This window comes from Cylas formicarius, unplaced genomic scaffold, assembly GCF_029955315.1.
Source record: "Cylas formicarius isolate icCylForm1 unplaced genomic scaffold, icCylForm1.1 PGA_scaffold_8__14_contigs__length_24414737, whole genome shotgun sequence".
NCBI lineage: Eukaryota > Metazoa > Arthropoda > Insecta > Coleoptera > Brentidae > Cylas > Cylas formicarius.
In genome coordinates, this window is record NW_026844361.1 from 13143555 (window position 1) to 13163008 (window position 19454).

Here is a 19454-nt window from a genome sequence, read left to right on the forward strand (position 1 = left end):
GCGAACTATACTATTACGATGTACCGTATGATTTTAGAAAACAAATATCTTCTCAAATGCTATTTACTCTATTAGAAAAATTCGTATACCAGGAAACGTCTTGCGAACTATATACAGGGTGTGTTATTTTTTTTACAAAAATTCTAAAAGATCCTGAAAATTTTCGTTTTGGCTGCAAATCAAAAATTATTAAAGACCGGATAATTTGGTTTGAACAGTATCGTCTATAGTATATCATCAGTTTTCGTCTATCATACAGGGTGCACCGGATATTTGAAAAAATATAATTGGGAATCGCTATGATTTGTAAAAAATTTTGAATTTACTGTAAGTTTGCCGTAATTTTAAAGTTCAACGAGATGTGGAACACACTTTATACAGGGTGCACACACAATAAAATTACACAGATTTTGCGAAAGTTCCATTGTGGTCCGCAGGAGCACGACAGAAAAACAATGGGCTCTTCAAGGGGCTTCTTTGAAAAACGAAACCACGTAGCGCCTTTGTAGCTCCTGCGTAGCGCTACATGCCCTGCGTAACTTTTTCGTTTCAAATTTTTCGACAAAATAAACTCCGATGCAGTTATAAATTAATCTAGCAGTACCGAGGTATCCACTTATTTCAAAGAAGGAAAAAGATTGGAATAAACACGTAGAAAAATTGCGAGCGCAAATTTAAAAGGTAGAAAACAATCCACATTACTATAATATGACCAAAAATATAGTGCATTTATTGCTTTGGCGTTTTACGTATTTTACAGTATCTTGTACATCCCGACAGATGTTTATTCTGCATTAAGTAGGTCTTGCCTGAGATGGACCGTATTAACTTGAAATTTTTATTTGAAACGTAAACGGACCGTCTTAAATTTGATTAAGCATTGACGATGCGGGGTATTTTCGAATAAGTAGAAACGTTTATTTTAACATCAGGTGATAGTATGGTTCTAAACTGCTATAAATTGCTATTTGTTCGTATATATTACGGAGGTATTTGACTGTGATTCTTCCAGTAAGTACGTATTTATGTACCTGATTCTCGAGCTTTGACACTGAGCGCTTGTTTTCACTGGATAGTTCAAAGGGTAAGGGTAAGTACCTGTACGCTATTTATCTTAAACGTAAGTTTGAAAAAAAATATTTTTGTCTCGTGTGCCTGTCGATTAACAATATTAGTTCTTCGATTTGTAAACAACAACAGTCTTTTTTAAAAAAGGATATATTTATTAGATTTTTTCAATTAAACATTTTTTGAAGGTTCTTAATTTTTAACACTTTAAAAAGTGGAGACCGTGGAATGAAGAAGAAGAAGACATGGAAAACAACGCAGAATTTGAAGACGAAGTGGAGATGGTAGTCGAACCTAATGATAATTTAGAAGACGAACTACCACAGCAATTGAAAAATCGGATCCATTTGTCTTCGGATGCTAAACCAATTGTTTTGAATGTTTACGATTTTATAAAAAATTCAGAAGGGTAAGTAACAAGTGACATGATCAAAGTTGCGAAGTCAACTGAAAGAAATTGTTGCAAGAAGAAAGATGCTGGTACTTCGCGAGTTTTTAAAGAGCAACATGGAGATCTAATTAGGCATAGGCCTATATATAGGCATGTAGATTATAGAATCTACGAATAGTGTTTTAACCCTAGAAGAACTGCATAAAAAATACTGACAGACTAAACATTAGTTGTGCCAAAGAGTCGTTAATAATTAATAAACGTCAAGATCTAATGGAATCTCAAAGAATTTCGATGGATTATTTAAATGCAATTGTGAGCAAAATAGGTGTACTTACACAAAACGTGGTTCGACATTCACGACACAGTAAAAAAAACGATGGTGTGATAACAGTAACAAGTGTGTACTAGACGTGCCGCCTTCACATGGAAAACGCATAATGATTCTTCATGCTGGCTCCAAAAATGGTTGGGTAGAAGATGCCTTATTTTTGTCTGCCAAAAACGTTAAAGATTCAAGTGTGGATGTTTGAAAATAAATTGTTGCCGATTCCTGTTATTGTTATACCTCGTATTAGAAAAATTCCAAATACTTCTTCAACTAAAGAAGGAATTAAAGAATTTCTGTACGAAAATGATTTATATTTTGCAGAAAGCTACACTGGAATTTTAATAAAGACTACAAAATCGTTTCGATAGCACAACAAAGTGGACATGAAATCTTGAGACTACCCCCGTGTCATTTTATATTTAACCCCATTGAGATGATTTGGTCTTTGGAGTTAAAAGCGCAGATAAAAAGAAATAACATTACACCAAAATTTTATGATAGTATTATGAACGTAATTCGGCAAAAGGTAGCTAAAATATCAGTACAAAGCTGGTCTAATTGTGAAAAACGAGTAATAAAAGATGAAAATATTTATCGAGAGAGTTGATCAGTGAACTAGGTGACGACAGTAACGATAGTGAGGATTTTTTAAGTGACTGATACTTTATTATTATTATATTTAATATTTTGTATATTAATAATAATACTATGTATAAATGTAATGAAATAGAACGCAATAAATTATTACTTTGTACTAATTTTTTTATGTACATGAAAACATACTTATGTCCCGCTTGCTAGTGTAGATAGATAAATCCCTAGGACGGACCTGGAATGGTTACCGCTAAGGGTCTGCTCGGCAGGGCCTGCGGTTTTGAAGTAATAAACAGTGGGCAAAGTTAATCACGGGCTCGATTGTGAAAGCACTATATTTCTGGTCGAAGTATACTTGTCGTGCCTCTTTACTACTTCAGTCCGCTAGATGGGACACAAAACTTGTATGTTTTAGATGCTGATCAGGCAACTAGGCGACGAAGCCAAAGACATCCTCGAAGAGAAGACGGAGGACTCGGTGAGCGATACCAACCGGCTCTCGGTGCCGCTCCTGAGGAAGGAAGCGCCGAGTGCTACCGAAACCAGCGACCTAACCTCACTTTGTAGTTTAAGTTCACAAGCGGCCGATTACACTTCCCTCCATAGGACCGAAAGCCACAAGTACGTATCGCGATTACCTCGATTTCTAACTGATAGATAGATAGATAGGTAGAATTTATTCGGTATAAAATAGACAGAAATCGTTGTAACCATACGTCACAAATACAATTAAACAACAAATAATAACGAAAGTACACAGACTTTTTTGTTTTAGTATCACAAAACAAGTCGCCGTTTCTATTTTATGTGCATTATTAAAAATAATGGAACAAAAATTATTTGAAAGGAAGCTATCCTTTAGATGAAATAATGTTAAAAACTAATCATCATCACCCGCAAATTCACTTGGAAGCCCATCGATTCGTTCTACCAACTTTTTAGGTGGTTTTCCTCCAGTTCCCAACGCATGACACTTTTCACCAGCCAATTTCTTGTTTGTACTCTTTTTTAGGTGTTCATATCTTTCTCTTAACTGCCCCTAAACATCCGACCACTTTCATTGTTATATTATCTTTCAGGTTATTACTATCAGTCTTTTTATTTTCTAGTACACACAAAGCAATACTGCAATTTGCTGACCTATATATCTTACCCAATTTCTAAAAATTTAAACTTATTTAATTGCAATTTATTGTATATTACACAATCTGATTTTTAACAGTACAGAACAACCCGATTTTTTTGTCTTGGACTGGGTGTAGTAGAGTTGGGCTTATAAATGCCGTGTCCAGTCACCGAGCATAGTTTAGTAGAACTGTAGCTCGAACCGATACTGTACAACCGGACCTTAATAGCTTGAACGTCTGTTTAATCCATCAGGAAAGAACATAGCTGTAGTTTTGAGAAGTTGCTGTTTTCTCTTTATGTGTATAAGAGTTCTCTTAATAAGTGGAAATACGCCCTTAGATTGGTTTTGTTTTGTTTTTTTTAAATGTAGTCTTTATGTCTTGAAATTCTTCTATAGAAATAGGAGTGGAGCGATAGAAATTCCATTTAGCCCCCCTATTTCAGCGTTATTATTTTTTTAATTGGTAAATAGTCACAGAATATTAAAATTTTAAAATTTTTTTCCTCCAAACTTTATCACTTTCTTCAATACGGCTTACATCTCCGTATGTTACTATATAAAAAGCTTTCATTTCGATGCCAATCGAGGAACATTTAAATTTTGACGCAAAATATGAAAAATATGACACATTCCAATAAAACCAACGTTACGCTTTGATGGGAGCTTCTTAAAAAGTTAAAACTGTTTGACCCGAGGACAAAAATTTGCTATTTAATTTTTTTGTTTGTTGTTATTTTAAATTTAGATTTCTTTATTAACCATTCGTTATTATGCATTTTAAACGTAGAATTTCTTAAAAACACAAGTATAAATTAAACTAAAAATTTACTAAAAAACATTTTATCATATTATTATTAAGAACGCAAGGAAGGTTTAAACGTGCTCGCGTTAAATGGCGCTATTCAAAATAATAAAAAAGTATTGCCTGAAACATGCATAGATTGTGTAAACCTTCTCACCAACTGTTTCGTGGTGGCTTAAAAAGGTCCAAAAGGTAAGTCATTTATATGTAGATTTAATAGCGACGTGCAAAAAGGTTAACATCGTCATAATCACCACACTGGGGTTGCTTAAATCCCAATTTCTAACGCGCCTTCGGTCTTTCATATCTGTGATCTGAGGTTTTTCACCGTGCCATACTTAGTGTGTTCTGTGTTATTGAAAAGACAGACCATTAATAAACGGTTCCTACTAGGAAAATCTGATTTAGCAGCAGCAAACTGAACGGAAAACGATAAAAATAAGGCGTTTTTTAATCACTCATAGGAAGTGAGTGTTACTTAGTCGTTCCGCCACTTTGATCTAAAAATTTCTTTAACAAGCGCAATAATGTCTTCCATGAAGGCGAAGAAGGCAGCCGCAAAACGAGTCGTCCCCGAAGAAGCCGCAGAATTCTCCCAAAGCCAAAAAATACGACGACAGTCAACCGAAACAAGTGAACGGGGCCATAACGACCACGTACGCGTCAGCTGTCAACCTCAAACTGGAGAATGTCAAGGTTGACAGTAACTACAACAGCGTCAAAGAGTTGAACGTGGTAGCGCTGAGCGAGATGCAAAAATGCGAAGCACAGGTAAGCTATAGCTAGCTATAGACAGCTACGTCCAACAAAAATCAACTAATATTGCCAGACTTCGCAATATATTTTATATATTAATTAATATTAATGGAATTGATTCTGTTTGTTACCACTATTCACAGGGTGTTATGCTTATAAACAGAGATTTCCGGGGTATTATTTTACTGACATCCATGGACAAAATTAAAAATTAAAATTGATTGATAAAGGACTGTCTGAAATTGAAAAAACTGATGGAATCTTCAATTGCAATCAAGTCGCCTTGTTTCAATTGACAATCAAAGTTTACGTTTTTAATAAAAGCGTTTACTTTATGTACCGCTAGACATTTGTCGTTTGTAAAAGTTTTACAACAATTCAGATAGGATTCAAAAATTAATTTTCCATAATGGAAAATCGACATCAATGGACGTGCTTCTTCACATTCATATGATGTTTTATTCTTTATTGGTTTGTCGGAATTATTAAATTTTTTTTAACAAGTAAAATAATGATTACACTAAAATTTTTGCATCAGAAACTCGGACGTTATAAACGAGTGGTTTTGTGCAAATGAGGAAAGGGTGCCTTGTATTATTAACAAAGTAAAGTACTTATTGAACGATGTCACACCACACTGAGTCACTTTCTCCCGTAGTTTGGATTTGCCCTTGAAATTCATTGATTAAATTATAGGATGTAATTTCAATAATACCCTAAATAGTTGAGTTTTATTTTCTAAAGATTTTTAATGCCTATATACGTACCTTTAATATTTAGCAATATGAATTTGTGTTTTAATTATAATACTTCTAAGTCTAATTTTTTGACTGATCGCCATAATTTCACCAGTTTGATTTTTTGAACGGACTTCTTAAATTTGGTATAATTGGATCAACGTTTTGAATTAGTTTTTCTAAACGCGTGTAAAACACGCAGAATTATATTTGCCCCCTTGTCTAACTCTCAGAAACTTTTTCCTTTACAGATCTGTATTAAGTAGTGCTTTTTGGTTACTTCTACCACCTCCGTCCCGATTCGCTTTATTTTTAATTTTTTTTAAGACTCTTAAAAGATTAGAGTATTTGAAATTTTTAATAAACAGTTCAGGAATTTCAGCAATTATTCTTTTGCATGAGGACCATTTGAAATACTTTTCATTTTTCTATCCACCTAAAATGGGAAACACTGTATTTTGGCAAGTTAAACTGATTGGAAACAGCTTTCCTTCTAAATAAAATATTTATCTATTCATATCGCTAATTTCAGCAATTATTCTTGGTTCTGACACGAATCTCTTTGGGAAATTCATTTGGTTCTTCCATACAATCCAAAATCATTTTCGAAACACTGTAGAGAAACGCGTTTACTAACATTTGTCGCATCTCTGTGGAGACTGGTTTTGTGTTGGCATATATATTAATACAAAAATAGACACTATAAAGCTCAACGAACCTGCAAAATTATATATTTAAATTTACGTTCATAGTAAATCCTCTTTATTCGTGTCAGTTGAAAGAGCTGCTCTGCTTTCATCGCGCTCACTACTAACCTATTTGACATTTCTAAACAATATAATTTTACAAATGTCAGCAGCCTACATAATAATTTTTTTTATCTGATATTGTATGTATAACTAAATCTAACAGCAGAGAAATTGTACAAGGAGAATCAATCCCATTATTCTAATACAAGGCGTTGCTTTTCTCCGGTATACCCAATAAAATTGTTTTTCAAACGGAGCCCCTGTTACTAACCATGTAAAAAACTTGTTTTTCCACTTCCTACTCTACAATATTTTAATAGTGCACCGATTTAACGCGAGGTTTCACTGAAAAACTCAAATACAAGCGTTTAGGGTACTTTAGTCACGGGTTGGGATCGATCTGTGTCTGTACCAATTTCTAAAACTCAATAAGTCGACTCTTGACCGTCGAATCTAAATGCGCCAGATGCCTCCAAGCATCGAGGAGCCAGAACTGAAGGACATCAAAGAAATTAAAGAGACCACCCCCAGAAAACACGAAAGGAAGACGCCGACACACGAACGGAGGCCCTCCAGGACGATAGATTCGATCGAATTGCACGACAAGCGCCGGCTTAGCATCGCCAAAGTAGCCAGCGAAGTACTTGAGGAGAATGTTAACGGTGAGTATTGTGCCAGTCACTTTATCTCCACTGACCTTCCACCATGTATGGTTAGAGCTACACCGAGGGTTATTTAATAATCCCAACAAATTCAGATATCCATGCTCATTACCAGTCTCGTGGTTTAAATTAAACTCGTTTGAACTCTGCAAGTCAACCGTATGTCACTCTTAAAATTACGTCACTAAAGTTTTCGTTCTGCTTTAGATAGTGGATAATACCAATAATTCGTAAGGACGTTATCAAGACCTATTAAAGATGCAAATTTTGACAATGATCATGGCCGTTTCCTTTCCTAGGAGAATCTTCATTCGCTGCCTCCTTCAGCTTCCATTAGGCTTAATCCCTCATCAATGTTCAGTGGCCCATCAGTAGACGTACCGTTATTTTAACGATTTCCGTTTCATGGTAGACCTATTTCTGCTGTAAAATTAGAATTCTCTGTGCTCATTGCTGGGATTCCTTTTCCACGCATTGATTACCATTTTGACCGTGGGTTGTTCTTCGTCAAGCCAAGTAACGACAATGGAAGTTGTGACATTGTGTCCGACGTTCAAAGAAACAATATAAAACTTATTTCTACTCGGGAGTTGTTTTTATTGTCACTCGGCTGTAAATCTTGCATCGAAACTGTTCTTCGGATGTCAATTTTTCAGACTTGTCTGATTGAGATTTGTGTCCTCTAACGATAGATTATCATTAATTTCACTTTTGTTTTGGGTTTAAACTTCAGTTGGGGTAGCATTTGGAAATGTTAACTAGCAAGAGAGACGTTTACAACCATGTTTGTGTCCTTTGCTCCGTTCCGACTATGGAGTATACAGGGTAACTCACTATTCCAGGATACTTTTAAATCTTCATAATAGTTAGTTCGAAAAATGTTTTTTCCTTGTAAGCTAGATTGGCTTTGTAAAAAGGTCTAAACAAGTCAACAATGCCTACAGGGACGTTTCAAGGGTTTTAAATAGTTTCAGTTTCAGGCCATGGAACTGGGTTATACTCTGATTGAATTTTGTCACAGGAGGTCCAAATCAATAATATTTTCAGAGAAATTGTGGTGCACTCCAATGTCCCTCAGGGTTCACACAGAGTATTCTTTCATTTTTTTTTATAAGAGATTTGAGTGACGTGGTTCTGTATTCTCGAAAATCATTTATTTTATTGGAGTGGTTTAGTATTACTTTTTCTCGCTTAACTGACACTTTTCAAAAATGAGAATTCTTCGTTTTATTACCCGTAGTAGTACCCTGCTGTCGCCATACTATTTTGAAACTAACTAAGGAGTTAGATCTACACTTGCATGTGTCCGTTGGTTTCAATATCTGTCAAAGACGTCAGAACTTCCCAATGATTTGTATTCAATTGTAGCTATTTTTCTGGGCTTTGTCGCTATTGTAACATCGTCAGTAAAGATGTCTGGGTCTCTCTGTTTAGAAGGTATGTACTTCTACAAATTACCTAAGCTTATGGCACTAGAAGAAGAAAATATCCAAAAAAACACAGGGACTAAACATAAGGAACCTACCATGAAGTTTTCTCAAAAATGAAGTTTAAAAAGGAAGTTAAAAAAGTGCTGTGAAATATTTATGAAATATCCTGTTCTATCACTTTTGGATTTTAACTTTTTCCATGGAGTGAACTGGTACGGGTATATAAAAAAAATCTAGCAATAGTGAGCTATCCTGTATATGGAAACCTGCATGTTTACTGCAACACGCATCACTCGGCACTTTTCCTTCTAATCAGGCACACCATGTAATTGCAGAGCTGGCATGTTCGCGACGTACCAGCATCCCCAATTCACGCACCACCACCCCTAAGAAAAAGCCCGATTGCGGCACCCACGTAGTGGCTAAAAGCGAACTGTGGGACACGGGCAGTCAGCACCGTTGCGCTAAGTCGCACCAAAAAAGTAGCCGGGTCAGTCTACCCCAGCAGGACGACGGTACGGCCCTTCGAGCAGGATAATCTGTAAATATCCCTCACGCCGTCCTTGTTCCAGAAGAAAGCCACATCCACCGCACGGTCTCAGAACGGAACCGTCATTCGTCTCAGAAACGTGAAAAGTCGCCGGCCAAGCATCAGCATCAGCAGCAACAGCAATCAGAAGACGGCAACATATGCAACCAGCAGTGCAACAAGTTGGGCTACTTCCAGAGCACGCCTAACGTGGCATCGCTAAAAGCCAACACCCATCCACCGAAGAGGGACAAGTCGATGTACAACGCGACATCCGAAGGGGAGTTGCTGGACAGGGAGATTCTGCCGATATTCCAGAAACTGCTGACCGAACGTAATAAAAGTCAGCACAACATTAACTACTCCTTCGGCAGGTCGTGTCCCAACATCTCGATCAAGTGTGATATCGTCGAATACCTATAAGTTTTTATTAGATTGCTAAAAATCCTACGCGGCAGTTTAGCTAAAAGAGTCCGTTTGCACCGACTATTGGCTCCTTGGTTAGTTTTGGTAACCGTTGGTTCCTTTAGCGTGGAAAAAATAGGGCGATGACTGTGAGCTGGCCTAATTGCAATTGGGGAACAATTGTTTCCGGGGATCAAGGCGAATACCAAAGAATTTGTTGTTTAAAGGTTGAACGAACTGTTGTCTTGACTAGAACTTTTACCAGCTAAGGTTTCGCCGTCACAAAAAATATAATCATCAATATCAAGACAAAGTCAAAACAATATAAACGTAAAACAATTAAATAGAAACACATGCACATATGAATACAGGATTATTAAAATAAATATGGGCAAAAAAAAGAAAGAAAACCGTGAATACAGCTTATTATTGATTAAAATTACTCTCGATTCCTGAACCGAATAGAAGCAATGAGCAAGCAGATATTCTTTCATCGCTCTTTTAAATTTTTTGTTAGAATTAGAAACAGACTTTTAAATCCTATGAGTGATGAGAGTTATTTTTTACTTGCGGAAATCATTTAATTACTCAATTCATTTGCATATGCGATAAACAATAGCGGACCCAATATTGAGCCTTGCGGTACTCCATATTTGAGATCCTGGGCGTTTGACAGTTAGTTGTTTAAAAAAACCAGTTGAGAGCTATGTTCCAGATAACTTTCGTTCCATAGCATTTTTTTTAAATAAAATAGCACGGCACCTCTGAAGTTAGGAACGTTAGGAAGCAATTCCAATCAACGGCGGTCTTTAGATCCAGATTTTCATGCCCCACGAAGTCCCTTTCCTGCATATCCAGGTACACAGTGTCCTGTGTATCAAAGTTTTCAGGTTTGCCGACATAGTGTCATTTGAGGGATTCTTCGTGAGAAGTTCTATTAACCTTAGTGCATGTTCCAAACCTTTTAATTTTTTACAAGAATATTTTGTTTTTCCATTCAACTGGCACGTATAAAACCGTTTTCTTGTATCTGGTAAAAACTGAACTGCAGTTCCTGTCGTCTTTGTCGCACTTCCAACGGAATACTTGTCGTTTTAGATGATCTTCTGCTAGTTTATCGATAGTAAATGGTTTGGGAATTTATACCATCTTATTGTGTTCCTCGCCATATTATAGGTTTTGCAAAGTTTGTCCACTCTGTCTACCACTCCTCTTCTGGTGTTATAGAGACATATCTGCCCTTCAGTTCCTGATATAAGAAATGCGGGCCGTTCCACAACTTATTGGGTTGCTTGGTAAGTATTGCTTAAAACCACATCTTCCCCTTAATGCTAATAATTCTACATAAATGGTTACGTTTGCACTTAAAGTGTAGGAAGTTTTACATATCAAACAACTGCTGTATTGGGACCAATTTGTCTTTGTAATAAAATTAAAATCTGAGTTTTCATCTCATATTTCCTTGGTACTGAGGCGACTGTTTTCTAGTGGATCGCCAAGAAATAATAATAATAATAAATAATATCTGTCTGCGGACTTGGCAAGGGTTTTAACATCTGTTCATACTGTTCCATCCTGAGCAATAAAGGAACACTTTTGTTTCTGTAAATTGGGCGCTTATCATCACTCTGAGTTTTATTATTTTGCTCTGAATCGGTATCTGAAGTTAAATGCTCTTCAGTAATATCACTATCACTATCATCTTCTAATCTTCTTCTAATAATGTTGCCAGTCTTGCTTGTTCTTCCTCAAAATAAAAAATTATTTCAAAACAAGAATGAAACTTACCAATTTAAAGATGCGCGTAAATCGCCACAAAAATTAAATTCGGAACTGGTATTCACTAACCTGCACATAGCGTGGTTTTCTTTGTAAATAACGATTTGCATACACCTAATCCGTTGTCCCCTTTAACTTTTCAAAATGCTGTATCCAAACTTTTTGACGATCTGTTAGCCACCAAAGTCGAAGTCTGAGGTAATACTAACATGTTTTGCACTGGTGGCTAATAGTAAATACCAGTGGGACGCTTATTATTTATTATAAGGTATCAGTATTAGAAAAATATAATAACTACCACACAGGAGCGGCACACAAAAATTGTGAACTGGTTTTGGGGAAACCCATTAATATGCAAAACTAAAGAAGAAAATTCGGTGTGCGAAATAAGTAAGGATTGCAAAAGCAAGGTACTTCAAATTTGCCAATGACACTGCATTAGTTTACTCGGGTGATAGTGCGGAACTGCTTGAAGAACTTGTTAATAAAGATTTACAGCAGTATTTTGAGTGGCTGTTCTATAATAGACTTTCCTTAAACGCCTAAAAAACAGTTTATATGATATCTAAACAGACAGACAAAGCACTTTGTTACCCAAATATAAAAATAAAACTATATCTGAAAATCTAACTTGGGATAAACATATTGAGACCGTAATTGACAAAACTGTATCAACGGTAGGTGCAATAAAAAGATCAACTCACCCAAAAAACAAGACAGCTGCTTAATAATAGCTTCGTAGAGCCACACCTTGCTAACATGCTGGGGAAATACCAGCATAGCACAGCAACATAAATTACAAAGGTTACAAAGTAAAGCAATTAAAGTAATATTTGGAATATGTCTAGTGAAGAAATCTACACATGTTAACCTTATTTAAAAATATGTGAAATTAAGATACTAGATCAAACAAAATTAATTTACTTAATTCAAAACAAACGGACAGTGTTACAGCTACAGCACAAGAAACAATGATAAGTTAAGAAATGTATACGCAAGGACCAAAAAGAAACAAGACTCGCCAATATACATAAGCATTCAAGTATAATAAATGTATAATTAATAAAAAACCACAAACTCTATTAAAGGGCACTACCAAGAAAATGTGTCATAACCTTAAAGATTTTATAAGAAAAAATAAAATATAAACTTACATTAACAAACTGTTATATTCAATTTTACTAGAATATTATATATATTTTTTCTGTTACTGTTTTTGTAAGGCCTCGGGGCCAGTTTTATTGTTAACTGTTTGGAGGTCTGAAATAAATTTAAAACAAAAAATAGTTACTTCATGTGCAATGTGCATGCTTATAAATGTCCTAAAATTAAATCTCATATAAACGACATAATATTTAGGTAAGGCAAAGCATGGGGGCATAAGTTGGCAGTTTTTAGCCTTTCAATAATTTCAACTCGTTGGAAAAATATTACTAAAACACTGGTATGGCTTCATTAAGCCCAATCTGGTACCTCTGTGACAAAAGGTCACATGTATCAATAACATTTAGTAATAAGAATCAATGACATCTATCACGCTCAACTTAAACAAAAAATTGACAGGCCAAAACCTGCTAATTGTTAACAAACGCTGTGTATAATTTTTAGAAAAAATATTCAACATTTCTCTTCATAAAGTTTATGTCCAAAGGTATTGAAAGTTTAAAGCCCTATTTTGTTTTTTAAATTGTGATCTGATTGAAACAACATTATTTTAAAAAACCTCTACAAAAACAGGGATAGATAATAAAATCATAAACCGAAATAACTGTCAAATATCTTTCAAGGCTTTCGATAAACTACACATATGTTCTCAATTTTGTCACTAAGAAATATCAAATAAAAATGAATGCTACGTGCAACACATTACCGATCCTATGAAAAGATGCTCGGTGCAAACGGCAGCCATCTTTATTTTAAATTTTTGGAGCTGTATTTACATGTAAATGCTTGTAAATAGTTAAAAAAAAAAAACAGAATACCTAAATAGGACATGATGACTGACATCGAAGTAAAATACTTTCAGCGCACGAACAATATTCCTCTAAACTTACAAAAACAAAAAACTTTCTGTCACCTTTATGGAAACGTTAAAATGGTCGCAGACAATCACGCCGCTTTTATTGAGTTCCTAATGTGCAGCCATCAGATTTAGGCTATTTTATATACAGAAGGTCGGATATTCCTAAATTTCCATTATGTAATATGCACACGGTCTTGAAAGTTGCGTATTTTTTTGGAAGATGTTTTTTAGACCACTTTTTAAATACTTATTTCATCCAGTACAAATAATTAATATTCCTTTTCTGCAGATTCAATTGTGCATGCTTATAAATGTTCTAAAATGAGTCAATTAAATCTCATCTAAACCTCATAATATTTAGAGGCACACATAGACTTCAGATACTTGACACAACAAAGCATTATGATCCATCTACATTTGACATTTAAAAGCTAAACCTGTATATATAGCCGAGTAAGCACTATGTAGGATAAAATTTGCCCTTTCAAAATGAACAACCAAAAATGTAACCCTACAGTGTTTACATAACACTCAATTTTAGGATTTGCTTTTTACAGTGATATACCATCAATGTTACCGTTAAATAGAATTGTCGTTTGTTAATCTACAAGAGATATCTCCATGGTTGTGTTATAATTAGAACATGTTGTATATTTAATAAGTTTAAGGATTCAATGTTATAAACTGTACAATAAAATCTAAATCCAATATTATTTGCTTTTATTCGTCAACGGATTAACCAAATATAAGATTAAAACAACATTAAATGCCCAAAAATTTAACACAACCCTATCCAAGCAACAAAGTGTACGAATAATAGAATAATTCTTAAAATATATATTTACTTTTTATTAAACGTGAGTTGACTGAGAAGTGGCACATTATTTGAAAAAATTTTACCTACTGCATACAGTGAAAGAATTAAATTTGCTTGATCCTGTCTGTAGCTGTAGTGTCTTCCTCCCTCTTAGGTATAATAAATGGTTTAATGGCGTAAAATCCAAAGTGCAGACTCATGGCAGCTACGGCTAGCGCAAGAACGAAACGCCCTTTCGTCGAAAATATATCCATATTTTTATTGTATTTAATAATTTTTTGCTTAATTAGATTCCATATGATACATTTAACATAATCTGCTCAAATAGCTTACGAGATCATGGAGTATACAACTGGTAGAGACCTCGGAGTATACGACTGATACAGACTAAAGCACTTTCTATGTTTAAGAATCTCCATGCTAAACTATTGTTAATTTATAGTTAGCACCACTTTTTGATTTACTTATAATACGCTTTTTTTAGAAGTTTACCAAATTTATTTTCTTATATTTGAGCAATAAGCAAAGTAGCATGCAATTAAAGATGATTTACGTATCCAGCTAGATAATCTTAGTTTAAGGCCCAAGTAATTAGAATTATTTACAAAACGACCTACTGAGAAAACAGCTTAAAAAAAATGGAAACGACGTTAAATAAAGTAATTTTATATATGTTGGATTTATTCATTCAGATTACTGCTTAAAAAAGAAGAAACCACGATACGATGGGATTGGCAAACCTGCGCGTCAAATTTCAGCAGTATGGCGGTGAAATTTATCGGTTGTGCTTTATCATCGATGCCGAACATTTAGTCAAAAATAATTCGGAGTGATCAACAAGCCAAAAAGAGCTGGTCATTTAATTTTTTTATTTTGAGACTGTTTAGGTTAATTTAAGGGCGGCAATATGAAAATAACGCTGAAAAATTTGCAGCAGCAGAGCTTTGTTGTGGAGATAGATTCCTCTCAAACTGTGAGTTTTTTTAGCCGCTTGTTTTCTTTTGTGCATTCTTGCGCTGTTTTTTGGCATAGGTGAAGCAACTGAAACAAAAAATAGAATCCGAAAAAGGTTCGGAATACCCTTCTGAAAATCAGAGGTTGATATACGCTGGTGAGTCGATTCAATCATTTAGTTGTCTTTTGAAGAATGATTTTTGGGTTTTTAAGGGAAAATCCTAACCGATGAGACCCCGCTGTCCGAGTACAGCATCGATGAAAAAAAATTCATTGTTGTTATGGTTACCAAACCAAAACTGCCCGAAAAAACTGAATCGGGCGACGGATTTTCTTCAGTTGCTGCGGGGTTTGTAATTCACTCAGATTACTAAGCAAAAGATTTGTTTTCGAATTGGAAACTTTTGAGGTTACATGTAAAGGTCAAGGACAGTTTTACAAAACAATTTATTGGCGATCATAGATCATTGTTTGATATAATTATTCTGTAGGACCCCAGAATCGTCACCTCCAGGCAGATCTGCACCAGTCGAACCGAGTCCTCCAGTTGGGTCCACCACAGTGGTCACAGCTACCCCTGCACCGCCGGTCGTGCCCGCGCCATTAACGGGAGCTTCTTTGAGTAGCGTAGCAGAGTCCACCCTTTTAATGGGTGAAGAGTACGAAAATATGGTTAGGAATATTATGGATTTGGGATATGACAGAGTTCAGGTTAAAGAAATAATAATGGAAAAGGACCAGGTTCTTATAAGAATCGATTTCAGGTCGAGCAAGCTCTGAGGGCGAGTTTTAACAACCCAGATAGGGCGGTGGAGTACCTCATCAATGGGATACCGGCGATGGAAGACGCGGAAGGGGTAAGCGAAACGACAGCGACGGACATGTCCAGCGTGGATGAACGGCAATCGGATTCGGAGGATCCTTTGGCTTTTTTGCGCAATCAGCCACAGTTTCAGCAAATGCGCCAGGTCATCCAGCAGAACCCACAATTGCTGAATGCGGTTCTGCAGCAGATAGGACAAACGAACCCCGCCCTATTGCAGCTCATCTCCCAAAACCAGGAGTCGTTTGTCAGGATGCTTAACGAACCCCAAGGGGGCAGCGGGGGCACGCCGGCCAGCGGCGGCGGCGCCAACGTTCCCACAGGAGGAGCGGCCCTCAGTGGAGGACAAGCTACGGGCGGTGGCGGTGGGGGCGGCCCCATCGGTGTACCCATCCAGGTGACTCCCCAAGACAAGGATGCCATAGAGAGGCTAAAAGCACTTGGATTTCCGGAACATTTAGTCGTCCAGGTAAGGTTTGAGGGTAATTTTGGAGTACACTCAGCGGAGGCTTGGAATTTGCAGGCATACTTTGCGTGTGAGAAAAATGAAAACTTAGCAGCAAACTTTTTATTGTCGCAAAATTTTGACGAGTAACTCGAGAGCTTCGAACCACACCCCCCCCCAACCTCACATGAAGTAACGTTAGTTTCGCCTGATTTTGTATTTTTGAATTATCCTTTTTTGTAAGGCCGCATCAACGGACGCACGTTTCGGGGCCCCATTTGTCCCCACCAAAAGTTTTGTTAATTTTCTTTTTTATTTAATGTAAATTTATTATGGTTATGTCTTTACCTAGGGGGCGGGGACGGTAAACGCGGGAATCGTCCATTTATCCGGCCCGCATGTATTTTACATTTGTACATAGGTATTTTTAACATCGTCGGTACTATCATTGATGCTTGGATTTAAAAGATTTTTGTGAATTTGGTTTCAGATGTTTTGTAATATAGTATATAAATATTTGATGAACATATAGTGGGTTTATCTCTACCCGTTGGAAATTCATTCGAAGCTTCGATCCGTCGCTCGAAACAACTTATACATATAATAATTATTGGTGACGTTTGTGTTTCTTTTCCTCCCTACTTGTAATTCTTACGTTTTGTATCGTTAAAGAAGTTAATAAATTGATGCATTAAACCTAAGAGATTGGATTTTGAAGTACAGTGAAAACTCCCTATAGCGAAACTCTATAACGTACCATATGTTTTATTAGGTCTCCATACAAAGCTATGTATCAATCCACTCTGTATAACGAATTTGTCACTCTCTATACTGAAAGAAAAAAGGGTAACCAACAACAAAGGTAACAAAGTAAGGAATAAGCTATTATCTTGGTTCGGGTTTAAAGGCCGTCATCGATTGGAATTACTTCCTAACGTTTCGCTAGCACGAGTGGCGAGCTTCTTCTGAAGAAGCTCGCCACAAGATAATAGCTTATCAACGGGCCGCGAAAGCTTTAACCAATTTATCAAAGTAAGGAATGTAGGCCGACTTGTAATTAATGGAGTCTCTTACCTTCTCAGAATTCCTTGCCTAATAATCTAATTACTGAGAACCTGGTCGTCCTAAGTGTTTTTCTCCTAATACGCGATTATGGTATGTATAAAAGCACACCATTGTTTCAATCAGTTCTAATTTGACTTAGTGAATACGGCGAGCATGGTGAGTAAGCGAAAAAAAAAGAAAAGGAAAGTGATGTGGACTTACCCCGTCGACTGTATCCACAATTTGGAAGTGCAAAGAAAAAATCATTCAGGCTGAAGCGGCAGGCAGTTCTAGTAAAAAACTAAGAAAGCCAAAATTTGTAGATTTGGATCGGACAATGTTGCAGTGGTTCCAACGTTTTAAAAATGTACCACTCTCTGGACCTATCGTAAAACTAAAAGCACAAAAGTTTGCTGAACAGCTTGGAATTAATTTCAAGCCTTCGGAAGGATGGTTGGGGAAGTTCAAACAGAGACATGGTATAAATTATGGACAGATAAGTGGCGGAGCTCGTGATGTCGATAGAAACGTCACTAACGATTGTCTGGAGAAGACGTGGCCAAAACTAACAGAAAAGTACCCTGCTGAAGACATTTTTAATGCTGACGAAACTGGTATTTTTTACCCCAGATAAAACTCTTAAATTTCGAAGCGAGTGAGTGGAAAACTTTCTAAAGAACGTAAAACAGTGTTAGTAGCTGCCAATATGAGTGGGGGAGAAAAAAGAAAGCTAGTCGTGATTGGAAAGTCAACTAACCCACGATGTTTTAAGAACATCAAGCATTTGCCAGTCACTTACTAGGCAAACAAGTCTGCATTGATGACATCGCAAATATTTGGAGAGGATATACGGAAACGGAATGCAAAATTAAAGGGGAGAAAAATATTACTTCTCTTAGATAAATGCCTTGCACAGCCTCATAATCGAAATCTACGGAATGTTGAATTGGCATTTCTTCCAGACAAAACAACAAGTGTATTACTGCCGATGGACCAGAGCGTAATAAAAAGTCTTAAGAGTCGATACAGGAAAAACATTTTAATGGAAATGATTGTGTCCGAAGACAAATTTTCTGTTAATATGCTAGAAGGCCAACTTTATTAGTAAAGCTTGGAAAGCGGTGACAGCAGAAACAATTCAACACTCCTATCGTCATGCAGGACTTATTACCGAGACATAATGTGTACAGAACTTGCAAGATGATCAGTCACTAAGCGAGTGGATAAAGCAGTTTCAGACAACGTTTACAAATGAGGAGTTGCAAGATTTTACGGTGATAGATCAGGATTTGCCTACAACCGCAGATTTGACAGAAGAAGCCATATTTCAACAAGCCAGAAATGGCGAGGAAGAGCACCAATAGGAAGAAGAAGATGAAGAACTTGATCTGGAACCACCACCAACCATTCAACAAGCCCTATATTCAGTTAAGCTGCTAGAGAAATTTTTGATGTATCGTGGGTCCCTTTCGAAGAAATGGTGAAAATACAAGATACGAGATGCGTATTGGCATATTAAAAAAATTCAAAAGAAAATGACCGATTATTTGAAACATTAAATGTAGTTCTTAAATATCTATATAAAATGTTCCTAAGTAGATGTTAAAAAATTATAATATATATATATATATATATATATATATATATATATATATATATATATATATATATATATATATATATATATATATATATATATATATATATATATATATATATATATATATATATATATATATATATATATATATATATATATATGATGACACTATACTCCGGGATATCATCCGTTCGCTCGTTGAACTCCGACTGGAATCCTGCAAATCCTGCATCCGACTGGAATCCTGCAGACGTTTCGCCAAAATCTCACTTGGCATCTTCAATGCTCGCGTTCCGAAAACACTTCGAACACTCGAGCGCGAGCATTGAAGATGCCAACTGAGATTTTGGCGAAACGTCTGCAGGATTCCAGTCGGATGCAGGATT

General features: G+C 36.1%; 2 protein-coding genes across 6 annotated transcripts in view; both read left to right on the forward strand.

Annotated features, from left to right (window-relative positions):
- The window catches only part of LOC132706150 (gamma-aminobutyric acid type B receptor subunit 2), a 46042-nt gene extending 31470 nt beyond the window's left edge, over positions 1-14572 (forward strand). The window contains exons 12-17 of one of the 5 annotated variants that reach the window (XR_009619552.1): positions 2800-3005; positions 4858-5086; positions 7024-7219; positions 8985-9164; positions 9222-11483; positions 11596-14572. Coding sequence is in view for 4 of the 5 variants with exons in the window: in XM_060677313.1 (XP_060533296.1) it covers positions 2800-3005; positions 4858-5086; positions 7024-7219; positions 8985-9164; positions 9222-9601 (1191 nt within the window). In the remaining variant the exon portion in view is untranslated. Of the gene's footprint in view, positions 1-2799; positions 3006-4857; positions 5087-7023; positions 7220-8984; positions 9165-9221 lie in introns of all 5 variants that reach the window. The other 4 variants (XM_060677313.1, XM_060677314.1, XM_060677315.1 and 1 more) reach the window with 4 other exon arrangements.
- A 382-nt stretch (positions 14573-14954) lies between these two features.
- Positions 14955-16951, forward strand: LOC132706606 (UV excision repair protein RAD23 homolog B). The gene is made up of 6 exons (XM_060678026.1): positions 14955-15175; positions 15235-15313; positions 15370-15505; positions 15648-15867; positions 15921-16448; positions 16503-16951. Exons 1-6 carry the CDS (start codon positions 15110-15112, stop codon positions 16572-16574), a joined length of 1101 nt encoding a protein of 366 aa, XP_060534009.1. The 5' UTR covers positions 14955-15109; the 3' UTR covers positions 16575-16951.
- Positions 16952-19454: the final 2503 nt, after the last annotated feature.